Source organism: Oryzias melastigma, linkage group LG20 (genome assembly GCF_002922805.2).
Source record: "Oryzias melastigma strain HK-1 linkage group LG20, ASM292280v2, whole genome shotgun sequence".
NCBI lineage: Eukaryota > Metazoa > Chordata > Actinopteri > Beloniformes > Adrianichthyidae > Oryzias > Oryzias melastigma.
Window position 1 is genome coordinate 4,936,227 of NC_050531.1, and position 19,531 is coordinate 4,955,757.

The following is a 19,531-nucleotide window of genomic DNA, read 5'->3' on the forward strand; positions in this document are numbered from 1 at the left end:
ATGTAGAGTACTACTTTCTGTGACAACTACTGTGACATACCCCAAAAAATCAGTTTTTTCCAGGTTTGTTATTTATTGGTGTCAGATATGGCTGCCACGATTAGACATTACTTTATATTTATAACATATTATATGGAGTCAGAGTGTAGTAAAGTTGAAAGTTATGAAGGGATTATGCTAGCTTTTTGGACTATTTTTGGCATTTATTATGTTTTTTTAGGGTATTTTGGAGTTTGGCTAATATTTCAGCTGCATGCTAGCTATTTTGGCTAATTAGTTTTGTTTTTTTGTTTGTTTGTTTTTTTAGGCTACTTTGGAATTTAGCTAATATTTCAGCTACTTGCTAGCTGATTTGGCCAACTTAGACTTTTTTTTAGTTTCTTATGCTATTTGGAGTTTAGCTAATATTTCAGCTCCGTGATAGTTGTTTTGGTTAACATAAAGATTTTTTTTTTGTTCTCTGAGCTAATATTTCAGCTGAATTCTAGTTATTTTGGCTAAATTGGGATTTTTTTGTTTGTTTGTTCGTTTTTTAGGCTAATTTGGACTTTAGCTAATATTTCAGCTGCATGCTAGCTACTTTGGCTAATTAAGGCTTTTTGTTTTTTAGGCTATTTGGAATTTAGCTAATATTTCAGCAATATGCTAGCTGTTTTGACTAATTAAAGATTTTTCAGTTTTTAAGCTAATTTTTCAGTTGCATTTTAGCTATTTTGGCTAATTTAGGCTTTTTTTGTTTGTTTTTTAAGGCTAATTTGGAATTTAGCTAATATTTCAGCTGCACGCTAGCTGTTTTGGCTAACTTACGCTTTTTCGTTTTTTTAGGCTAATTTGGCATTTAACTAATATTCGCTATCAACTTCAGCATTTTTAACTATCAATTTCAGCATCTTCAGCTATCAGCACTAGAATCTTCAAATTCAGCTTACAGCATTCACACTAGCATTATTGCCGGTAATGCTATATATCTAGTTTTTGGTTAGTTTAAAGCTAATAGTGTGTGTGTTAAATTTATTTTGTGCTTGACCCGATAAGTCAACCAATCTGAAAAATTAGCCACAGATTTAAATGATCGCTTGTGGCAGCACTAGTCTCAGATTCCTTGAACCAAAAAGGTTGAGTACCAAACTATGTGCAATAGATCTACAGCTTAAGTATGACTCCACTTTATGTGATTCCCGTTTCCAGCATCCCTCATCTCACATAAAAAAGCCTCTTGAAGCTGACAGCCCTTTTGACTTTTCCTGCTGTTTTTGAACTCTCCATTTCAGACGGTGACTTTTCCGCATGACCCCAAGCCTCCCGGTGACCCCTGGCCCCTCCCGCCTCTCCCCTTCGCCACTGTTCCTGCCCCTCGGCTCCAGCGGTCTGGAACCAGCGGCCCTCCTTCGCACACCCACTCGCACACACACAAAATGAAAAGTGGCAGTGTTGCTGAGTTGGGTCAGGATGTAATGGGCAGTAATGTTCTGGCCTGGAGGCTCCTGTCCACAGCAGCGTAGCCTCGTTTTAAGTAACCTTTTCCTTAAAGAGGCACCTTGGTTACTTTCAGGCTGGGTAATGAAGTGGCTGAATAAATGGAGTTACCACATACGGCTGGGGTCCACTGGAGTTTTCATTAGCGCCACCGCACTAAAATTCTCCTGTCCGACTCTGTCTGCCCCAATTCACTGGCAATATAACCAAACTAAACAAGCTATCACATCAAATCCTGGTCTGGACACAAAGTCCGGGGTTGGGTGCCACCAAATTAACCTCCAATCAACCCCGTTTTCTTTCACACCTCCCTTTTTTTAAACTACTACTGTTTACTTTCAAATTATCTCAACTATCTCAACCACGCCACAGCTCTTTCCTCACCTCATTCTCCAGGGCTTTATCCCTGTTAGTCTCCTTCCCTTTTCTCTCACACAGTCTCCAGGTCCCAGAGTGAGAGAGGGAGGCAGAGCAGGGGGCGGTGAGGTTTGACTTGGCGCTGCTTTGGGGCTTTGAAGTGTGTGTTGATGAGAGAAAGTGGAGTGCTGCGTTCAGACAGGCCCCTAATGAGGGAATTAAGAAGCTGCGCTGGCCGTTCCCCATACTAAACTTCCCAGGCACAACACAAGACAGGCGAGCGCGCAGCATTCTCAAGTGTGCGCACAGGCAAGTCTTAGAGAAGGGCTAATCTGTCAGACTTAATCAAGCCTCTGAAAATGTGCTTCTCACCTACAGTACAAGAAGCAAAGCTGGCCTCAGCATTTGGGCTGCTGCAAGCGTGTCCTTGAGCTTTCCAACTTTCCAACCACTTTGAAACTTACGATAGTGCGAGTCTAGGTAGCCGTTTCGGGGGTCCATGGCGAACAGCGAGCCTCTGTACAGCTGGGCATGGTCCGCCAGATGGGGCAGGGAACCAGGAAGCTCCTTCTTGAGGAGGGACGGCCGCTCCTCTGTGGAAGTGGAGGGCTCCTCGTTCACGCTCCTGTCGGTGGCGCCCGGCGTTTGGGAGCTGATGGCATTGCGCCTCTCACGGTGGTACGGTGCGCCTGTACTCTCCTCCTCTGCTGGGATACAAAAAAAGAGAACATTTAGCATCAAAGCTGCATTTTTTTATGAGCTGAAACACTTGAAGGAAATTGTTTCACGCAGAGAAAAAAAGTTGAAGGAAAGAGCAAGAGTTCAGCTTTGCATGCTTTGGGCACTAAAAAAAAAAATCCTACCAGGGTTTGCCTTCCTCTACACCAGATGTGGGAGTTCAGAGGCAAACAGTGTTTAAGCAAATGGACACCATAAATCAAAAAAACTTCTTAAATCCACACAGCTGAGGGAGCGCATGTTTTCAAATTCGGCTCTGTCTGGTCTTTTTAGAAATGGATTCCCATGGAAGAGGCCGGCTTTCAGCTCACATTCCAAGCTGCCCCCTTAACAAGCGTCACCCTCCTTCATTCTTCTTCAGCCCCCCAGCCCACTCCCCCAGTTCTCAAACTAAATCTTTTTCCCTCTCCCACTCCGAGGGGGGGAACTGGAGGAGTAGGCCCTCTGGAGAGGGCTTCTTGGCATGTTGTGTGCAAGGGGGATGAAGGTGGAGTTGGGTTCAAGGGCTGAGATCCACAAGAAAGGAGCAACCTTTGACCCTTCGCATAGCCTCTGAACTGACATATATAGGGGTCAGGCAGCCTCATGACCTGGTATTAGTCTTTTCTGTAGTTTGATAGCATTGAGACTGACTCAGAGAGTGGCACAGCATGTCTGGTATTTCCTTCATATTCATATTCAAAAGATAAATAAAAGAGGATGTCATCCTCTGCAGGCCATCTGTTTCCCCTTTCGTGTGACCTTCCAAACTGGTATGTTTATGTGAACTCTTTAATACTGACTTTAAACCTACTAATGGTCACCCCAAAGTTAATTTAAGAACAATCGCAAAAGAAACGTTTTTTTTTATTTCACCCGAGGGAAACTCAAGTCAAACAACACAAAAAAAAACTGAGAAAACTGAATTTATCAAAATAAAACGACATAAAGCTGTCTTTGGTCAATTTTCTAAGTTGGTATTTTGTTTTATAATAATTATATTTCTAAGAAACTCATCAAGACCCTCTATATGGTGAAGTTGGCCAACTATTTGTACGAAATGTTTATTTTCTTTTAAAAAAAAAGACCCACTTTGATCGTCTTTCTATCTATTTCTATCTTTCTAGTGAATTTTCAAACCATACTTTTTCTTCTGCTCCTAATTCACAATAATTCTAAACAATTTATACTTAAAAAGGCAATTTTAAGCTTCATTTTCAGCATTTTAGTACAAAAAAAATGCCACAAGAATATGTTTACAACACCATTTTTATCTGAGGGGGTCTTTTAAACATTTCTAATGTCCACAATTAACCCCTGTTAAGAACAGGTTTATGGTTTGGGTTGGAAATACTCTATAGGTGTAAAAGAAAAAGGCCCCCTTGGGGTTCTAGCTTTGTGTCCTGCAATAAATCTACAAACACATGTACAAACATGGTGTTCCAATAATGACCTGTATGCTCTTTTAAGATAAACATGGCAGAAAATATAAATGTGGATGAAAAGTGCTCAAATTTACTAACAAAACGTGCCTAAGTAGTTTCTGTATCAACACATGGTGCAAGGACGAACTATATTTTTGTTACACTTTGGTGTCATAAGCAATAACTGTAAAAGACATGGATGAAATTTGAGGACCTGATTTATGTATTTTTTTTAAATAAATTTCTCCTAAAACTTGCAACTTATATATTTTTTCCTTCTTTATTATGCATTTTTTGGCTGCTGCGACATACTCCAGAGCGACTAATAATCCAAAAAATATGGTAGTTCTTGTCAAAGCGTGGTATTTTGTGTCTCCATCGACATCTTTGGGATCATCTTATCTCAGCTGATTTACAGCATACTGACTGGATGACTGAATAAACTACTTTGGACAAAAGTAAACATCGCACTTATAAAAGAAACAATCTAAAACAATCAATTAAAGAAACTCAATCCCAAATCACAATTAAAAGACTAAAAGAACCGTTAAAAAAATGCAATTAATTCCTGGTGCCTAAACTTAGAAATAGGACACAAAATTGCCAGTGACTTTGTTATTCTAAACTGAATACTATAACTTAGACCACTTATGTTATATCGCAGAAAAGTATATATAATATAAATATTTTTAGATACAGTAATGTGCTTGTGTTTTTTAAACGTGTTTGGGTATATGTATATATTATATGAGTTTGTATGTATTATATAGGTATGTACCCATGTGTATATATCATGTACGTGTATACAGTGTGTATGCATTATATACGCGTGTAACTGTTATAAACGTATATACGACTACGTATATACGCGTGTGTATATACATGTATACAGGTGCCTATGCATTATATAGAGTGTGTATATATTAAATATGTATATACGCGTGTGTGTGTGTGTATTTTACGCGTTTGTATATATTATATACATATATAGGCGTGTGTATATGTTATATACCTATATATGTGTGTTTGTGTATTTTATATACACGTTTGTATATATCATATACGTATATACGCGTGTGTATATATTATGTATATATATATATATATATATATATATATATATATATATTATAAATGTATATACGTGTATCTATATAATATATATATGCATCTGTGTATTATGTATGTATGTATATATATATGTATACAGGAGTGAATGCATTATATTCGCATGTGTATACATTATATACATATATATACATGTGTATTATATATGTGTGTGTATATATTATATACGTATATATCCGTGTTTATGTGTATTATATACATGTATACCCGTGTTTGTGTATTATATATGTATATACCCGTGTTTATGTGTATTATATATGTATATACCCGTGTTTATGTGTATTATATATGTTTATATCCGTGTTTATGTGTATTATATACGTATATACCCGTGTTTATGTGTATTATATATGTATATACCCGTGTTTATGTGTATTTTATACGTATATACCCGTGTTTATGTGTATTATATATGTATATACCTGTTTTTTATGTGTATTATATACGTTTATACCCGTATCTATGTGCATTATATATGTATATACCTGTGTTTATGTGTATTATATATGCATACAAATACATATATTGCACTTAACTCTGTCCGTTTATCCACAGAAAATGATCCTCATGTTCAGCCTTGGACTAATGTAAATATGACTCCACCACCATGCTGGCCATCAGCGCGCCTAAATGTTCTTTTTTGCATTTACGTCCCTGGCTGAAAACCTGGCAAAGTGCCGCTAAGCTGGCGCCAGAGGTTCTGCAGTGTTAGCAGCCTGGCAGTGTGAGTGCCTCCCCCACTCCCGCGACCCACCAGCATCCAACCGCCAATTACAAACAGAGCAGAGGGCCAGATTAAAGACCACTACCTTAAGCACCGAAGAGCGCCACCATAGCGCGTTGCCACTTTCCAGAAGGATCAGAAACGAGGAGGGAATGAAGGAAGCGGGTAAGGAGCAGCTTGAGGGTCCCACTTTGATTCCCCTCATTCTCCCACATCCATTACCTGCGACGGGGCCAGAAGTGCCCTGGCAAGAAAGACTCAAGGATTCCTAATGCGGAACTGACAGCGAGACGCGAGTCGTTCTCATCCGCAGGAAATGACATTCTCCGTTATGATATAAGTATTTAATCCTATACTGCACAGCCAGTGATCTTATTAAGGGAATAATGCAACTTATACGGGTAAAGCTGGATTAATAGGTCTGCGCCTGCAAAGCTCAATATTAACATAAAGGGATTTCGGAATTGGGTTCATCTTCTGACATGGATTGAGGAAGTCATGACTGTAAACTATGCAGAGAGCGGGCCCTGCTATGTAGCTGCGCAGAGAAGCCTCCTGCTGTGTACTGTCAGCTGTTTCTCATCCACAAAATTTAGCACTACAGCAAAGAAAGTAAACTGGGTACATATTTATGAGGTTTCTTTTTTATTCTTACACATATATTTAATGTTTTATAAACCGTTTAATCGCAGGGGATTTAAGTAAGTTAGCGTACAAAGTGAAGAGTTTCTGCTTTTAAAAAAAATGAGTTTAACTTTGCTCTGGTGGCGTAACTTTCTTGCCCTTTTAAACATTTTTCTTTTGACCCCTGCTGTTATTCAGATGATGGCCATGTCCAAATTCCCTCCCTACTTCATAACTACAAAAAAACAACTGTGCAGGACTATCTAGTGCTCTCGTTTTAAAAACAATTTTAACACCACGACTGCAACTTTTTGTTTTTTAAAACGGCAAATATGATGTCAAAGATTTCCAAAAGTAAAAACCTAATATTTTAGGAAGAATATTTGTAAATAAAATCGAATTGAATTTTTTATATAAAATTAATATAAATCAAATTTTTTTTATCCCAGTGATTATTTTCTAGATTATGGCTTTTTTAGTCTAAATCAAAAAATCTGTTAGTTCTTGGACACAGTTTCTGCAGACCAGCAGAAGTTGACACGGAGTAAGCCTTGCCTAACTTCCCATGATCCCTTTGTTTACACTCTCTTCCATTAGTTTACAACAACAAAACGTGGTGAGCAGAATTGGAGCAATACAATAGTACCGATTTAGGCTAGATGCCAGTTTGGATGAGGAAAAACAAAGACGTACATCACATGTGTCAAAGTCAAGGCCCGGGGGCCAGATCCGGCCCTCCTGGTTATTAAATCCGGCCCTCCAGGACATTTTATTTTATTGTTATTATTGGCCCGATGTTATCTTGGGCTTATTTTATAACTTGTATAATTTTGAAATATATATATTTTTGCGGAAAGGATAAAATTGAAAGTTATATAAGATTTAGGTTGATTTATTCTAGAATAATATTCCTGTCTTTTTATTTTTCATAATTATGTTAAAAAGGTAAGGTTTTTAAAGTTTAAAAAATTGCCATTCTGTGAGCTTTTTGGACTATTTTGGCACATACTAAGAATTTTTTAGGCTATTTTGGAATTTAGCTAATATTTCAGCAACATGATAGCTGTTTTAGCTTACCTAGGTGTTTTTTTGTTTGTTTTTTAGGCTAATTTGGTATTTAGCTAATATTTTGGCTGGCTATTAGCAATACATTTCAGCATCTTTAACTGTCAGCACTAGCATCTTTAGCGGCCAAATTCAACATACAGTATTCACACTAGCATTATCGCAGGTAATGCTATAAATCTAGTTCATAATTTTGTTAAAAAGTTAAGTTTTTAAAGTTTAAAAAATGTAGTTTTAGTGTTTTCAATAAATGTTTGGCCCCCGACCAAAGGTTTGTTTTGGATTTTGGCCACTTGTACGACTGAGTTTTGACACTACTGACGTACACGGATCTATTTGTCTACAAGCATTGAAATGGAGCTTGCGTCTCGCTGACATTCCGCCACATCATAGCTCCAGGTTTTTTCCAACATAAGTTTTTCGTCTTCTCCAGACTCGCGATATGAATAAAGAAAGACTCAGAAATGCATTTAAAAAAATGCGTTTATGGGCTAAAATTAAGGCAATTAAGATTCGCAACTGCATGAGGTAAATTATGTCCCTGTCTTTATACATCTTTATGATTGGACGGCCACAAATCAAACTGTCCAATCAAAGAGCAGGTAGCTTCCTGCTGTCACACCCACAGTTGCAGTTTTTTATTTTCCTTTGCATCTGCAAAAAAAAAGTGCTATAAAAAACATTTGAATTATTTCACAAATGCAAATCTTTTTTTATGGGCATGCAGACACACTTTTTTACACATTTGCAAACCAAAATTTTTTAGCAGATTTAGTTTGTAGTATGATGACGACATGCAGTTGGCAGTTGTGAATTTTTGAGCCCATATGTATCCTCCACCGTAAGAAAAATGCCACAGAAACATAATTTTCATTTGAATTGGTCTTTAAATACATCGTTTCATATCAGAAATTGTTCAAACATGATACATTGTGGTCTATATTTGCCAATTTAGAGACCATTGATGAACACTGTTTTTTGCAGAGACTTCTGGGAAATTTCTAGTACACTAGATTTTGGAATTTTAGATTCGAACAGCCCTATAAAATGGTGAAATACAGCACGAAGTGGTGTCTTTTCTCTAAGTGAGGTCAATCGACAAACAGTTCAATCACAATGACACTGACCGACCAACCCCCCGCTCAAGGGACTCCCCAGAGGAATGGGGTTCATCATTCTACTATAAACCATCTTAAGGGGCTTCAGCTGGACTTTAAATGGTTAATCAAACACCCCACCAGAACAAGGGTCAATTGACTGCTTGGTGGAGCAACGCAGCTCTCCAGTACTTTTCTTTTTTGGAAACTTTCTGCATCAGGATAACATGTAAGCATCTGTCAAAAAAATGAGCAGTAAGAAGACAGAGGTAAACACATGAAACTTTGAAAAGTTCAACCCAACAACACTTTTCCTGACATCTCACCGTCCACCCAACAGACCTTCTCCCTTCTTCCCTTCCTCATCTTTCATTCTTCTTCTATTTTCCCACTCTTTTCCCATGGTTTCTGCATCCAGTCCTCTGCCAGGCTGCTGGTCTACTCAGCCCACAACACAAAAGCAGCAAGCAAAGGTCCTCTGTGGACCAGTGGAAAGCAAAAAAAAAAACAGAAAAAAGAACTATCCCGCTCTCTCTATGGTGATTGAATTTCTTAACATCTTTTCAAAAAGCGCTTAAATGCCTGGAGGCAAGAGGAAGAAACAAGCTAATGGTGGATGGGGAGCACTGAACAAATTTCAGAGCCCTTTCCTGCTCGCGTTTGAGGTTGAAAGCGAGCTCCTGCCTTTCAAGTTTCAAAGTCCTCCTTCCTCCCGCAGTGTCACTGAAGGATTTGAAAAGAAGGTAATTGTGCTCACTGCCGTCCTGATCAGAGCACACGCCCCAGCTCTAGTATTTCAGGAGCTTTCTCTGCCACTATAATGGTACCTAGTGCTCCATTCCGACATTCTTCCTCTCGCTCCGACCTCTTCACTCACTTGCTTTCTATCCCTCGTTCAAGCCACTCATTAAATCCTAAAACCAGGTTTCTCTTCTTCTTTTTTTCTTTTTTTTGCAGTCCCTATTGAAATATCTTTTGACAAAATGCATTGCATGCATATGCAATATTGGGGTTGAAGGAGACTGCAGATAATGTGGAATTTGGAGGAGATAATGAGATATGGAGTGGGGCCAATACCCCAAAGAGTTGGGCTCTAGGATAAGAGAGGGGGGCTAAAGTTAAGGGTGCCCAGACCATTCAAAGGAATCGAAAGTGGAAAAAACTCTTTTCGCCGTTGTTTTGAAGATATTTTCTAGAGGCTTGGGTTAAGAACATGAATTGTTGTTCTCCCACTTAACTCAAGTATCCAGCCGATGAAGAGCGTGTTTCGGGGGTGAGCGAGACTCAGGGGAGGTGTTGTTGTACTCCGAAGCTAAAGGCAGATATTTGCTGGTAAGTTTGTGTGGCACAGACAGGTTTTGGCCGGGGTGTGCATAAAGAGCGGGAACAAAAAAAGAGTGGAGGATATACGGCGAAATCACAAAACACTTCTTCAAAGCCCCTCTCCTCCTGTGCAATAATCTCTTGCTCCTTTTTTTTCTTTCTCTTGCAAATCGACTCCAGGGAAAGACTCAAGACTCCCCAATTAACAATGAGAGGGGGAAGAAAAATTCCAGCAGCTGGCTGGAGTTTAATAAGAGCACCTCTCCAAGCGGCTTAGGCTTACGTACCTGATTCACCGGCCCTGGCACCGGCGCTAAAGACAGAGGGAATCGTTCATGATTAGCGCCAACCGAACCAAACAACAAGAGCGGGAGGGGATTAGCGCAATTGTGTGAGGCGTTTTCCCGATCAACTTCTTGCCTGTCACAAAAAGTTTATTGCTTTTCCGACAGCAGAGTACGGTAATGAATTATGCGGGGGTTACTGGGACCGGACCGTCTCTACAGTCCATGATGGCACATTATTAGACCTTCAGTATGTGACTGGTGTTTGGGTGAATTTCCCCACGCAGCGCTCCAAAACGTCCTCCTCAATATTCATCCAGGCAAATTTCAAACTCCCACATCTCAATTTGGCTCACGGCAGCCCACAACCCCCCCACCCCCCCGGCGGCGAAATCCGCAGTCCTGGCCTGTTCTCTCTGCCGCCGGGGGTCTTCGGGGACACACCCAGAGTTCAGCATCTCGCGGTCCCAGCCACCGAGCCCCGGGGCAGGGGAGGAGCAAATCAAAGCCTGCTTGACTCCTTCCATCTTCCCTGTGCTCACCTCAAATCAGCCTCACAGCGGGGCTGTGTCGGCCCCGTGCCTCCGCCTGCTCCTTATTCACCCATCAGGGGCGTAGGCCCACCATGGAGCGGGCCGAAACCCCGCGACCATTTCATCAGGGCCACATTGTGAGGGAGCAATGAGCATTGCAGTGAGAGGGCTGAAAGCTCTGACTCCATAATGCGCACTGATGTGTTTTTTAACCATGGATAGTTGCAGCTTTTAAGGGTTTTTCACTCAAAGGCCATCTCGGCCACCATTCTCTGAGGAATCAAACACCAAGAGATGCATTTGATCAAAGCTTCAAAGCCAAAGATGCCACTCAGCTCTCTGATTGGCTTATGGGTTATATTAGCATTGCTTCAGATGGTCACAAGTCGGCTATCATCTACCATAACCTGCGAGTCATCCGTAATAACCACCGCAACAATGTACGATGATGATGTGCGAGGGCGCAGTTATGTCCATTTGGGATAGTGGCGCTTTCAGGGAAAATCTGGGAAGGCTGCCCTCCAGACCAAAGCCAGCCAGATTCCTACAGCACTGGAATCCCACTTCTGACACCAGAGTGATCCGGACCGAGTCTGTGGCACTGAGATTAGGAGCGTCTCGCCAAGAAAAGCTGTCCAGAAGGAGGCCGGAGCCAAAGTTAGAGGAAAAACAAACCGCTCTCTGAAGCGTCCAAACGAGGGGGAAAAAAAAGCAACACCTGCAACAAGAAGAGTCTGAATAAACCCGTTTCCATGTGCATAATTCAGTTCATTTTGTGCAACACATTAAGATGGTTTGCCTCCACTAAGTGGGAGTCAGATAATTAGACACTTCAAAGGCACCTGCCCTCCCTCCCAGAGGAGGCAGGAATCACCGCCCCTCGCTCCGTTTAAAAGCATGTTAACTCATATCTGAGGCTAGCAGGCTAATTTAACTTTTGACATTTGATATCGAAGGAATGAGAGGGATCAGCCATTTAGCTGGAACAGGATTACCCTCCCGCGCATCCTCTCCTCCCCCATCCCTTCAAAACCAACCCCTCCTCATCTCAACCAGTCAGGCCGGATTCATTAATTTTCCTGCTGCTAAGCACTTTATCAATGACTGGTGAGCATCTCAGTCCGGAGCGGACGCTCTCCCTTTCTGCCCTGCTCGGTGATTAAGCCTCAGGATGTTTGGATCTGAAGGCCTAATTTACTGCCTGCTTTGGTGCTACTGATCATCTCTTGCACCTGTTTGAGCAGCTTTTGCAGGAGGAACTTCAGGCTGAACTTACCTTAAATAGACATGTGTATAAATGCATGAAATACAACAGGAAAAGATTAAAAATAGATTTAAAAAATTGAAAAAACACAGAATTATATCCTTTTTTTCTTAATAGAAGTACTTGAAAAAAACAGGACACTTGTGATGTAAAACACCTGTAGCTACACTACAATAAAACCCAATAATATTTATAGTCACGTGCAAGAAAATCTGTAATACAGTTTTAATATTTTTCAGATTTTTTTGTAAGAATTTGTTTTTTAATTAATTCCAAACAATTATTATCTCTGACACTAACTGTAAAATATAGTTTTTTTCATTTATTTGAAAATCAATTTTTATGAAGTCTTATAAACTATAATAAATTTGGTTTTCTAGGTCAATTATAGAAAGGTTGGGAGCTAAATTTGTTATTTTTTATTGTGTATCTTCAACAAAATTAAGTAATTCAAGTCAAAATATTGGTTCAGACTACCATATTTCTTTGAAAATCTGTGCAATTATTTCTTCTTTGCCTTTTAGGGTTTTCTAAACTCACATTGAAATAATATTGGACAAGAAGTGAATGAATAAAAAAATTAAATTAAAGATCCACTTAACAGAAAATTGTGTTTTTGAGATTTTAACATGGAATTTTTTGATAATTAAGGACATATATGAATAAAATTAAGCTTAAAATTTAATTTCTGAGTATATTATTAAGTCAAATTGTTGTGAATCAGCAGATGAAAAAAGGCAGCTTTAAAAAGATTGTATTTGTGATGTAGAAAATGTTCTTGGTGGGCCACAAGCTTCCTGTTCCGCTCTATTCTCTTTAACCCTAGAACACTTTTACTATAAAAAGTTACACCTTTTGCTGGATAATTTTTACCCGACATAATATACCTAATAAAAAGTATTTGTCATAAAAATAGAACAAGATATGACAAAACAAATTAGAGTAGCTTTTTTTAATTTTCAATTGTGGTTTATGTAAGAAAATGGGAAATATAAGTATAGGTAGATCCTAAAAATTACAGAAAAATTAGAGAAATTGGAAAAAAAAAAAATCTAAAAAAAAAATAAAAATGATACTTGAGATTTGGCCTTTGGTCCACTTTCAGAAAAGTGCAAAATTTGGGAGATCATGTAAATATTGTATAACATAGTGCTCTAGTATTAAGCTAGCAGAACAGTGTGTAAACAGAGAGCTCTCAGCAATAGAGGAAGGGGGGAGGGGGAGGTTGCGTTGCATTTATTGTCCGGCCACAACTCAAAGGCCAATTTTTAATGAACTTCAGCCGCTCTGCAGAAACTATGTCCAAGAAGGCGACACAGCTTTTCTGATTTTAGCTAAAAACTGATTAATCCTAATTAAAAGATTATTTGGAACGCTTTGAAAATAAATAAAAAAATGTTTGGGGTGGGTCTTTAACACGAAGATTTAGCCAAAACAGCTAGCATGCAGCTGAAATATTAGCTAAACTTCAAAATGTTCCAAAAAGCTAGCTTAATCCCGTTGAAACTTTCCAGTTTACTACACTCCGACTCCATTTAATATAAAGTAACGACTAATTGACTACTAATTTATTATTTTAATAGTTGATTACTCGTCAATTAGTCTACTAATCGTGGCAGATCTAGCTGTTATACAATATTAATGTCAATATTTACCTTGAAACTCTTATAAAGGGATTTTTAACACAACTAATATGGACTGACAATGACTCACATATAAACTAGAGATGAATAAAGATGATCTCAATTGATGCCTCCTGATTGTAATTCAACTTAGGTTAAACTCTCAAAGTGAGCCAAACCCCTACAGCGTATTTGTACTTTTTATTTGCAGGAACTCTGCTCCTCGTTGTAAATCAGTGTTCCTTTTCTGTGTATCCCAGCCAAACGTATTTGAATTTAGTCCGAGCTCTTTGACATCTCGCAGGTAGAGAGGTGTTGGGAGTTAACTCACCTCCATAAATCTACATTAGTCCCAGTCTGATGCCTTCTGCTGAATGTCTACATTACCGGTTGAATCGGGGGCTACACATGTGTGTGACGGATTTGGGTTAAATGAACAGCCTGCCCGGAGCTTTGATGCTGCAGCTGGTAATGATTACAGTTTCTAACCCGTCACATTTGGACATAAGGCCTTTTTACTAGAGAGCATGACAACCAGAATTCCAAACTACAAGCCAAATACCATAAAAATAACAAAACACAACGGACTCACTCACTCCGCTCCCACAGTGAGGGGCTGTTCGTGCAGATATTAAGTCACACTAAGCGGAAAAAAATAACCTTTTAGAGCAATTTTTTTAACCTCCACAGCCTGACACATTAAATACATACAATAACTTCAACCGTTTTTTTAAATTTACACCTTAAAGTGCCAGAAACCCCCTTTAAAATCCTTTATAAACAATCGCCTGTACTATAAAAATGTGTTACAGTGTGTGACATTAAAAATGCTTTATGATAAACAAAAAAAAAAGAGTTGCTGGCAATGCCTGGAGTCGTTCATTAAGGTTTGCAGCAGGAAAATCTCTGCAGATGAGATGAACGGCTCTGTTGGCTAAACAGACGTAACCACTGTTTGCCGGGAAGGGGCCGAGGCTTGGCGCAGAGACACGAGGACGCATTAAAGAAATGTCTGTGAATGGGTGCGCAGAAGGAGACGAGGCGAAGGTTTGGACATTAGATCAGTGGCCTCCGGGCAGAAAACTTGGACGAAATTTGAAGTTTCCCTTAACTTTTAAGGTTAACTTATCTGTAAACTTTATTTTTACACTAGATTTTGTGTGGAAACCTTTAAAATGTGAGATTTTCCTTCACCGCCACATTAGCCTCGTTCGACTTTTAAGGTGTTTTGGTGTTTTTTTAATAATAAATGTTAATAAAAAAACTTTATTAACACCATCCTTATAACATCAGACAGCCGGTTGATGAATATTTTGCATTATTATTATAATTTGTCAAAAGAACTGCAGTAATAAATCCAATTTTTGGAGTAAAGATTCCTGGTTTTTGCTGCAGTTTTTCTCTCTTTTGAAGTTGAGTTCTTTTCTTCTCTTTTGTCACTGAATCCGAAATAAATTTTCCAAACACAGTTGGATTTTTGACATGTCACCGAGCAACCTTACATGTGTCAAGAATAATGTGGTGGAGAGAATCTGGAAATAAAACTTCCTTCAGAATGTGCTGGAAATGCGCTAGGCGGGTCACAAGCCCCGCCCCATTCATCGACTTGCAGACAAGTAGATCCATGAACGTCTTTGTTTTCCTCGTCAAAGCTGTATAATTCCAATATTGCTCACCATTTTTGAAATGTTAGGTTGGGGGCTAAAAGCTAGAGGAAGAGCATGTAAACGGAGAGCTCTCAGCGAATGGGAAGAGGGGGCGGGGTTACTCCACATAAACTTTGCCGCCCACAACTCAGATGAATTTCTACTGAACTCCTGGTTCTCTAAAGAAACTATGCACTAGAATTTTTTTTTTTATTAGCTAAAAACATCATATTTAAAACATTACTTTGTAAATGAATTATAGGACGATCACAGTTTGTCTTCAAAGTCTCGTTTCCACTGAGTGGTCCGGTATTTTGAGGGTTTCCATTAAACAGTACCGAACTGTACCTCTAGGGGGCCCCCGTCGGTTGTAGGTCCGTTGAAAAGCGTAAAGTAATGGTTATATAGCGCTCGTTTAAGCTAACGTTTCCAACGTTTGTTAGCATTCGTTTTTTTGCGGTTTCCTGCAAACGTTCCTTCCCATCCTTGGCGACGGTGTGATACAGGGTTAGCTAGCAGCCAAAAAATAACTTTTAAACATTTTTTAAATTTACTAAACCTGTTAACACCGGAGGTACAGTGTTTATGTTGTTTGACTTACTGTAGACTTTCAATCATTACCATGATCAACATAGTTAAAGCTGATTTTCAAGGAGAAAAGCGGAGTGTTAACAGCTGAAAACTTATAGCACGTTAAAGTGTTTGTGTTTTACCGTCGCCAGTGACATCTCAGGCGTTAAAGGGTTAAACATTTTATTTAAAGCAAGGGTGTCAAACTTAAAAGTTTAAAACTGTAACTTTTTAACATAAATATGAACTAGATATGTAGCATTACATGTGATAATGCTAGAATTCTGTAAGTTGAATTTGGCCGCTGAAGATGCTAGTGCTGATAGCTGAAGATGCTAAAATTGATAGCTAAAAACGCTGAAGCTGAAAGCCAGCTAAAATATTAGCTAAATGCCAAATTAGCCTTAAAAAAAACTTAGGTTAGCCAAAACAGCTAGCATGTAGCTAAAAAAGATAGCTAAACTTCAAAATATCCTCAAAAACTGAAAAAAGTCTAAATTGACCAAATCAGCTAGCGTGTAAATATTAGCCTAACTCCAAAACAGCCTTAAAAAACACAAGAAAAACCTAAATTAGCCAGAACAGCTAGCATTTAGCTGAAATATTAGCTAAACTCCAAAATAGCCAAAAAGTAGCCTGATTTAGCAAAAAAAGCTAGCATGTAGCTAGAATATTAGCTTAACTTAAAAATAGCCTAAAAAACTGAAAATAGCTTAAATTAGCCAAAGAAGCTAACATGTAGCTGAAATATTAGCTAAAGTCCGAAATAGCCAAAAAGTAGCCTGATTTAGCAAAAAAAGCTAGCATGTAGCTAAAATACTAGCTTAACTTAAAAATAGCCTAAAAAAATGAAAATAGCTTAAATTAGCCAAAGAAGCTAACATGTAGCTGAAATATTAGCTAAACTCCAAAATAGCATAAAAAATCTTAGTAAATGCCAAAAAAGCTAGACGAACACCAATTTTTAAAACTTTAAAACTAACTTTTTATATAATTCAGAAAAATAAAAAGGTAGGAATATTATTAAACAATAAATCAATTTAAATCTTAAATACCTTTCAATATTTTACTCTCCATAAAATAGTATTTTGTCAAAATTATACAAGTAAAAAAAAATTATCGCAAGATAACATCGGGACATTAATTACAATTAAATAAAATTATCTGGAGGGCCGGATCCGGCCCCCGGGCCTTGACTTTGACAATATATAGTATGAAAAGGTTCACTTCTTGTTTGCTCTATGGAATCAGGAGGATTTTAGGTGTTTGTATCATAAACCATGTATATATAAAATATATAAAACCAAGAATTTTAGAAGGTTTCCTTTAAAGTTCTGTAAATGTAAATGTGACTGAATCTCAACCTCCAAAATGCAAACTTTCAGCCTCATGGCGAACAGGGTTTCAGTTGTTCTTGGCATTCCATCTTTTTACAGTGTGAACTGATGCAACCGCTTTGCACAAATATTTAACAGCACAGATCATTTCACGCCGAGCACATTTTGGGTGAAGCAAACAAGCTGTGCTTCTCCAGCGCCGCAGTACGACTCTGAATGCGCTCAATACTCCGAGGTCAAATTTAAACATTTAAAAGTAAAGATTAAGGCCCCGACTTCAATGCAGAGGCCGTGATGAAAGATGCATAGCTGATATTTTTACTGTATAACCAAATTTAAATGATTGGAGGAGATCTATAATAAAAAAATAATTACTTTACATCACATGTGCACAACTTCAGAAAGCCCCCCCTCCCTCCCTGTGCGATGGATTCCTCAGTTTGACCTCGTATAATACCGCTTTCTACCTAATGCTCTCTCTGCCTAACCTTTTCATCCCTCTCTTTCACTTGGCCCGCCTCCTGCTTCGACGCCCCCCTCCTGTTGCTGTCCCCTCTCAGTAACAAGCCCCCCCTCGTGCATGACCTCTCCTGTCACTCCCGCCGGTGGAATCTGCTCGCCGCCCCTTCTAATCTCTGCATTACTATTTCATTAATCTTGCGTTCGAGGATGGAGGCTCTTTTATCGAACTTTTCTTTAACTTTAAAAAATATCTTTTGCGTCATATTTTACGCATTTATTCTCTGAAAGTTTCACTCCCGTCGTCTTTTGAGGTATTTTCAAAACCTTCCGAGTGGTCTTTTATTTACCATAATGTCGTATTTAGCCAAAATTATTTTACGTTTTCTAGGACATAGTTTCTGCAGAGCGGCAGAAATTAAACTTTTATTTGTGGGTGGGACTTACTTCCCATCATTCCTTTTTCCAGCTAGCTTACAGTCCCTCACACCCCCAATCTAAGTCTATGTCCGAATTCCCTCCCTAATCCCTAACTACTAAAATACTTTATACTCCAGGACTATCTAGTGAAAAACAATTCGAACTCCATGCTAGTTACTTTTCTTTTTTTAAACGGAAAGTTAATTTTAAAGAAAATCGAATCGATATACAAGTATTTTATGACATCTATTTATGATGAAAATGTTGATTTATTGAAACTAATTTTTTGGCATAAATTTCTCAATGCATTCTGGTCTATATTCGCTAATCTAGTGAGCATCGATGCACCCGGTTTTCTGCAAAGACTTCTGGGAAAATTTCTAGGGCAGTCCATTTTAGAATTATAGGCTATGTCCGAATTCCTTCCCTGTGCACTACATATCCAACCAGTTACTTGTTTAACATTTTATCCTTTAATTTTTAAAAATAATTAAAAATTACTTGTGTTTTCCGAAACGATTCAGGTTTTTTTTTGTTTCATTTTCGTGGAATTTTGTCTTGATTTCTAAAATGTAACGTTTTATTTTATAATTTGTTTTGCTTTTTTAACTGTGATCTTTAATATGTTTGTGTGTCATTGGCACTTTAGGGCCACCGTACTACTCCAAAATCGCCCTAGAAATTTCCCAGAAGGCTTTGCTAAAAACTAGCGCTCATTGATGCTCACTACATTAGCAAATATAGACCACAATGCATTGCAGTTGAACATTCTTTGAGAAAAAAAACTTGTTTAGATGTCCTTTTTTTTAATAAATCATTCACATCTTCATCGTAGAACACAAATAGTCACAAATAGACGTAAAATGTTTCGATGGATTTGATTTTTTGGGTGAAATCGGTGATGTCATGAAAAAAGAAAAAAAAAGTAAAGAATTTGTGTGCGAATTACCTTTTAAAATCCAGGGCACTAGATAGTCCCGCACTATATAACATTTTATTAATAAAGTTGTGAGTAGTGAAAGAATTTCGACATAGCCTAATGTTAGCGGTGTAACAAAAATGGCGTCTGAAACTGAGTTACTTATCTATCCCATAATTTATCCGTCAAGTGGAGGGATATATAAAATAGTGTCTTTAATCTCGGACATTCCTACCGCACGACGTCATCAAAAGTCGCCGGTCATCTACGTTAGCGTAGAGAATGGATAACTAGAGGTGTCAAATTATTATGTTAATCGCGATCAATTACAGACAAATTAGTATTTTTTTATCAAGCTTATCTCATTTTCTACTTTTAACTGAAATTTCTAAAGTATAACAAAAAAGGTCCAAATGTTCACTTGCATTAATGTTTTATTTGAACGTTTTATTTGCACTTTATTTACGTAAACAGTGGAATAAAGTACGTCAACATGTATTATGGTATTAATACGACGTTTGTGGTCAATATTTAAGGATTTC

General features: G+C 38.3%; 1 protein-coding gene across 4 annotated transcripts in view; it reads right to left on the reverse strand.

Moving 5' to 3' along the window:
• The window catches only part of gli3 (GLI family zinc finger 3), a 156,493-nt gene that overhangs the window by 95,621 nt on the left and 41,341 nt on the right, over positions 1-19,531 (reverse strand). For 3 of the 4 annotated variants that reach the window (XM_024280158.2, XM_024280155.2, XM_024280156.2), the window contains one exon: positions 2,298-2,540. In XM_024280158.2, the coding sequence (XP_024135926.1) occupies positions 2,298-2,540 (243 nt within the window). The remainder of the gene's footprint in view (positions 1-2,297; positions 2,541-19,531) is intronic. The other variant, XM_024280157.2, reaches the window with a different exon arrangement.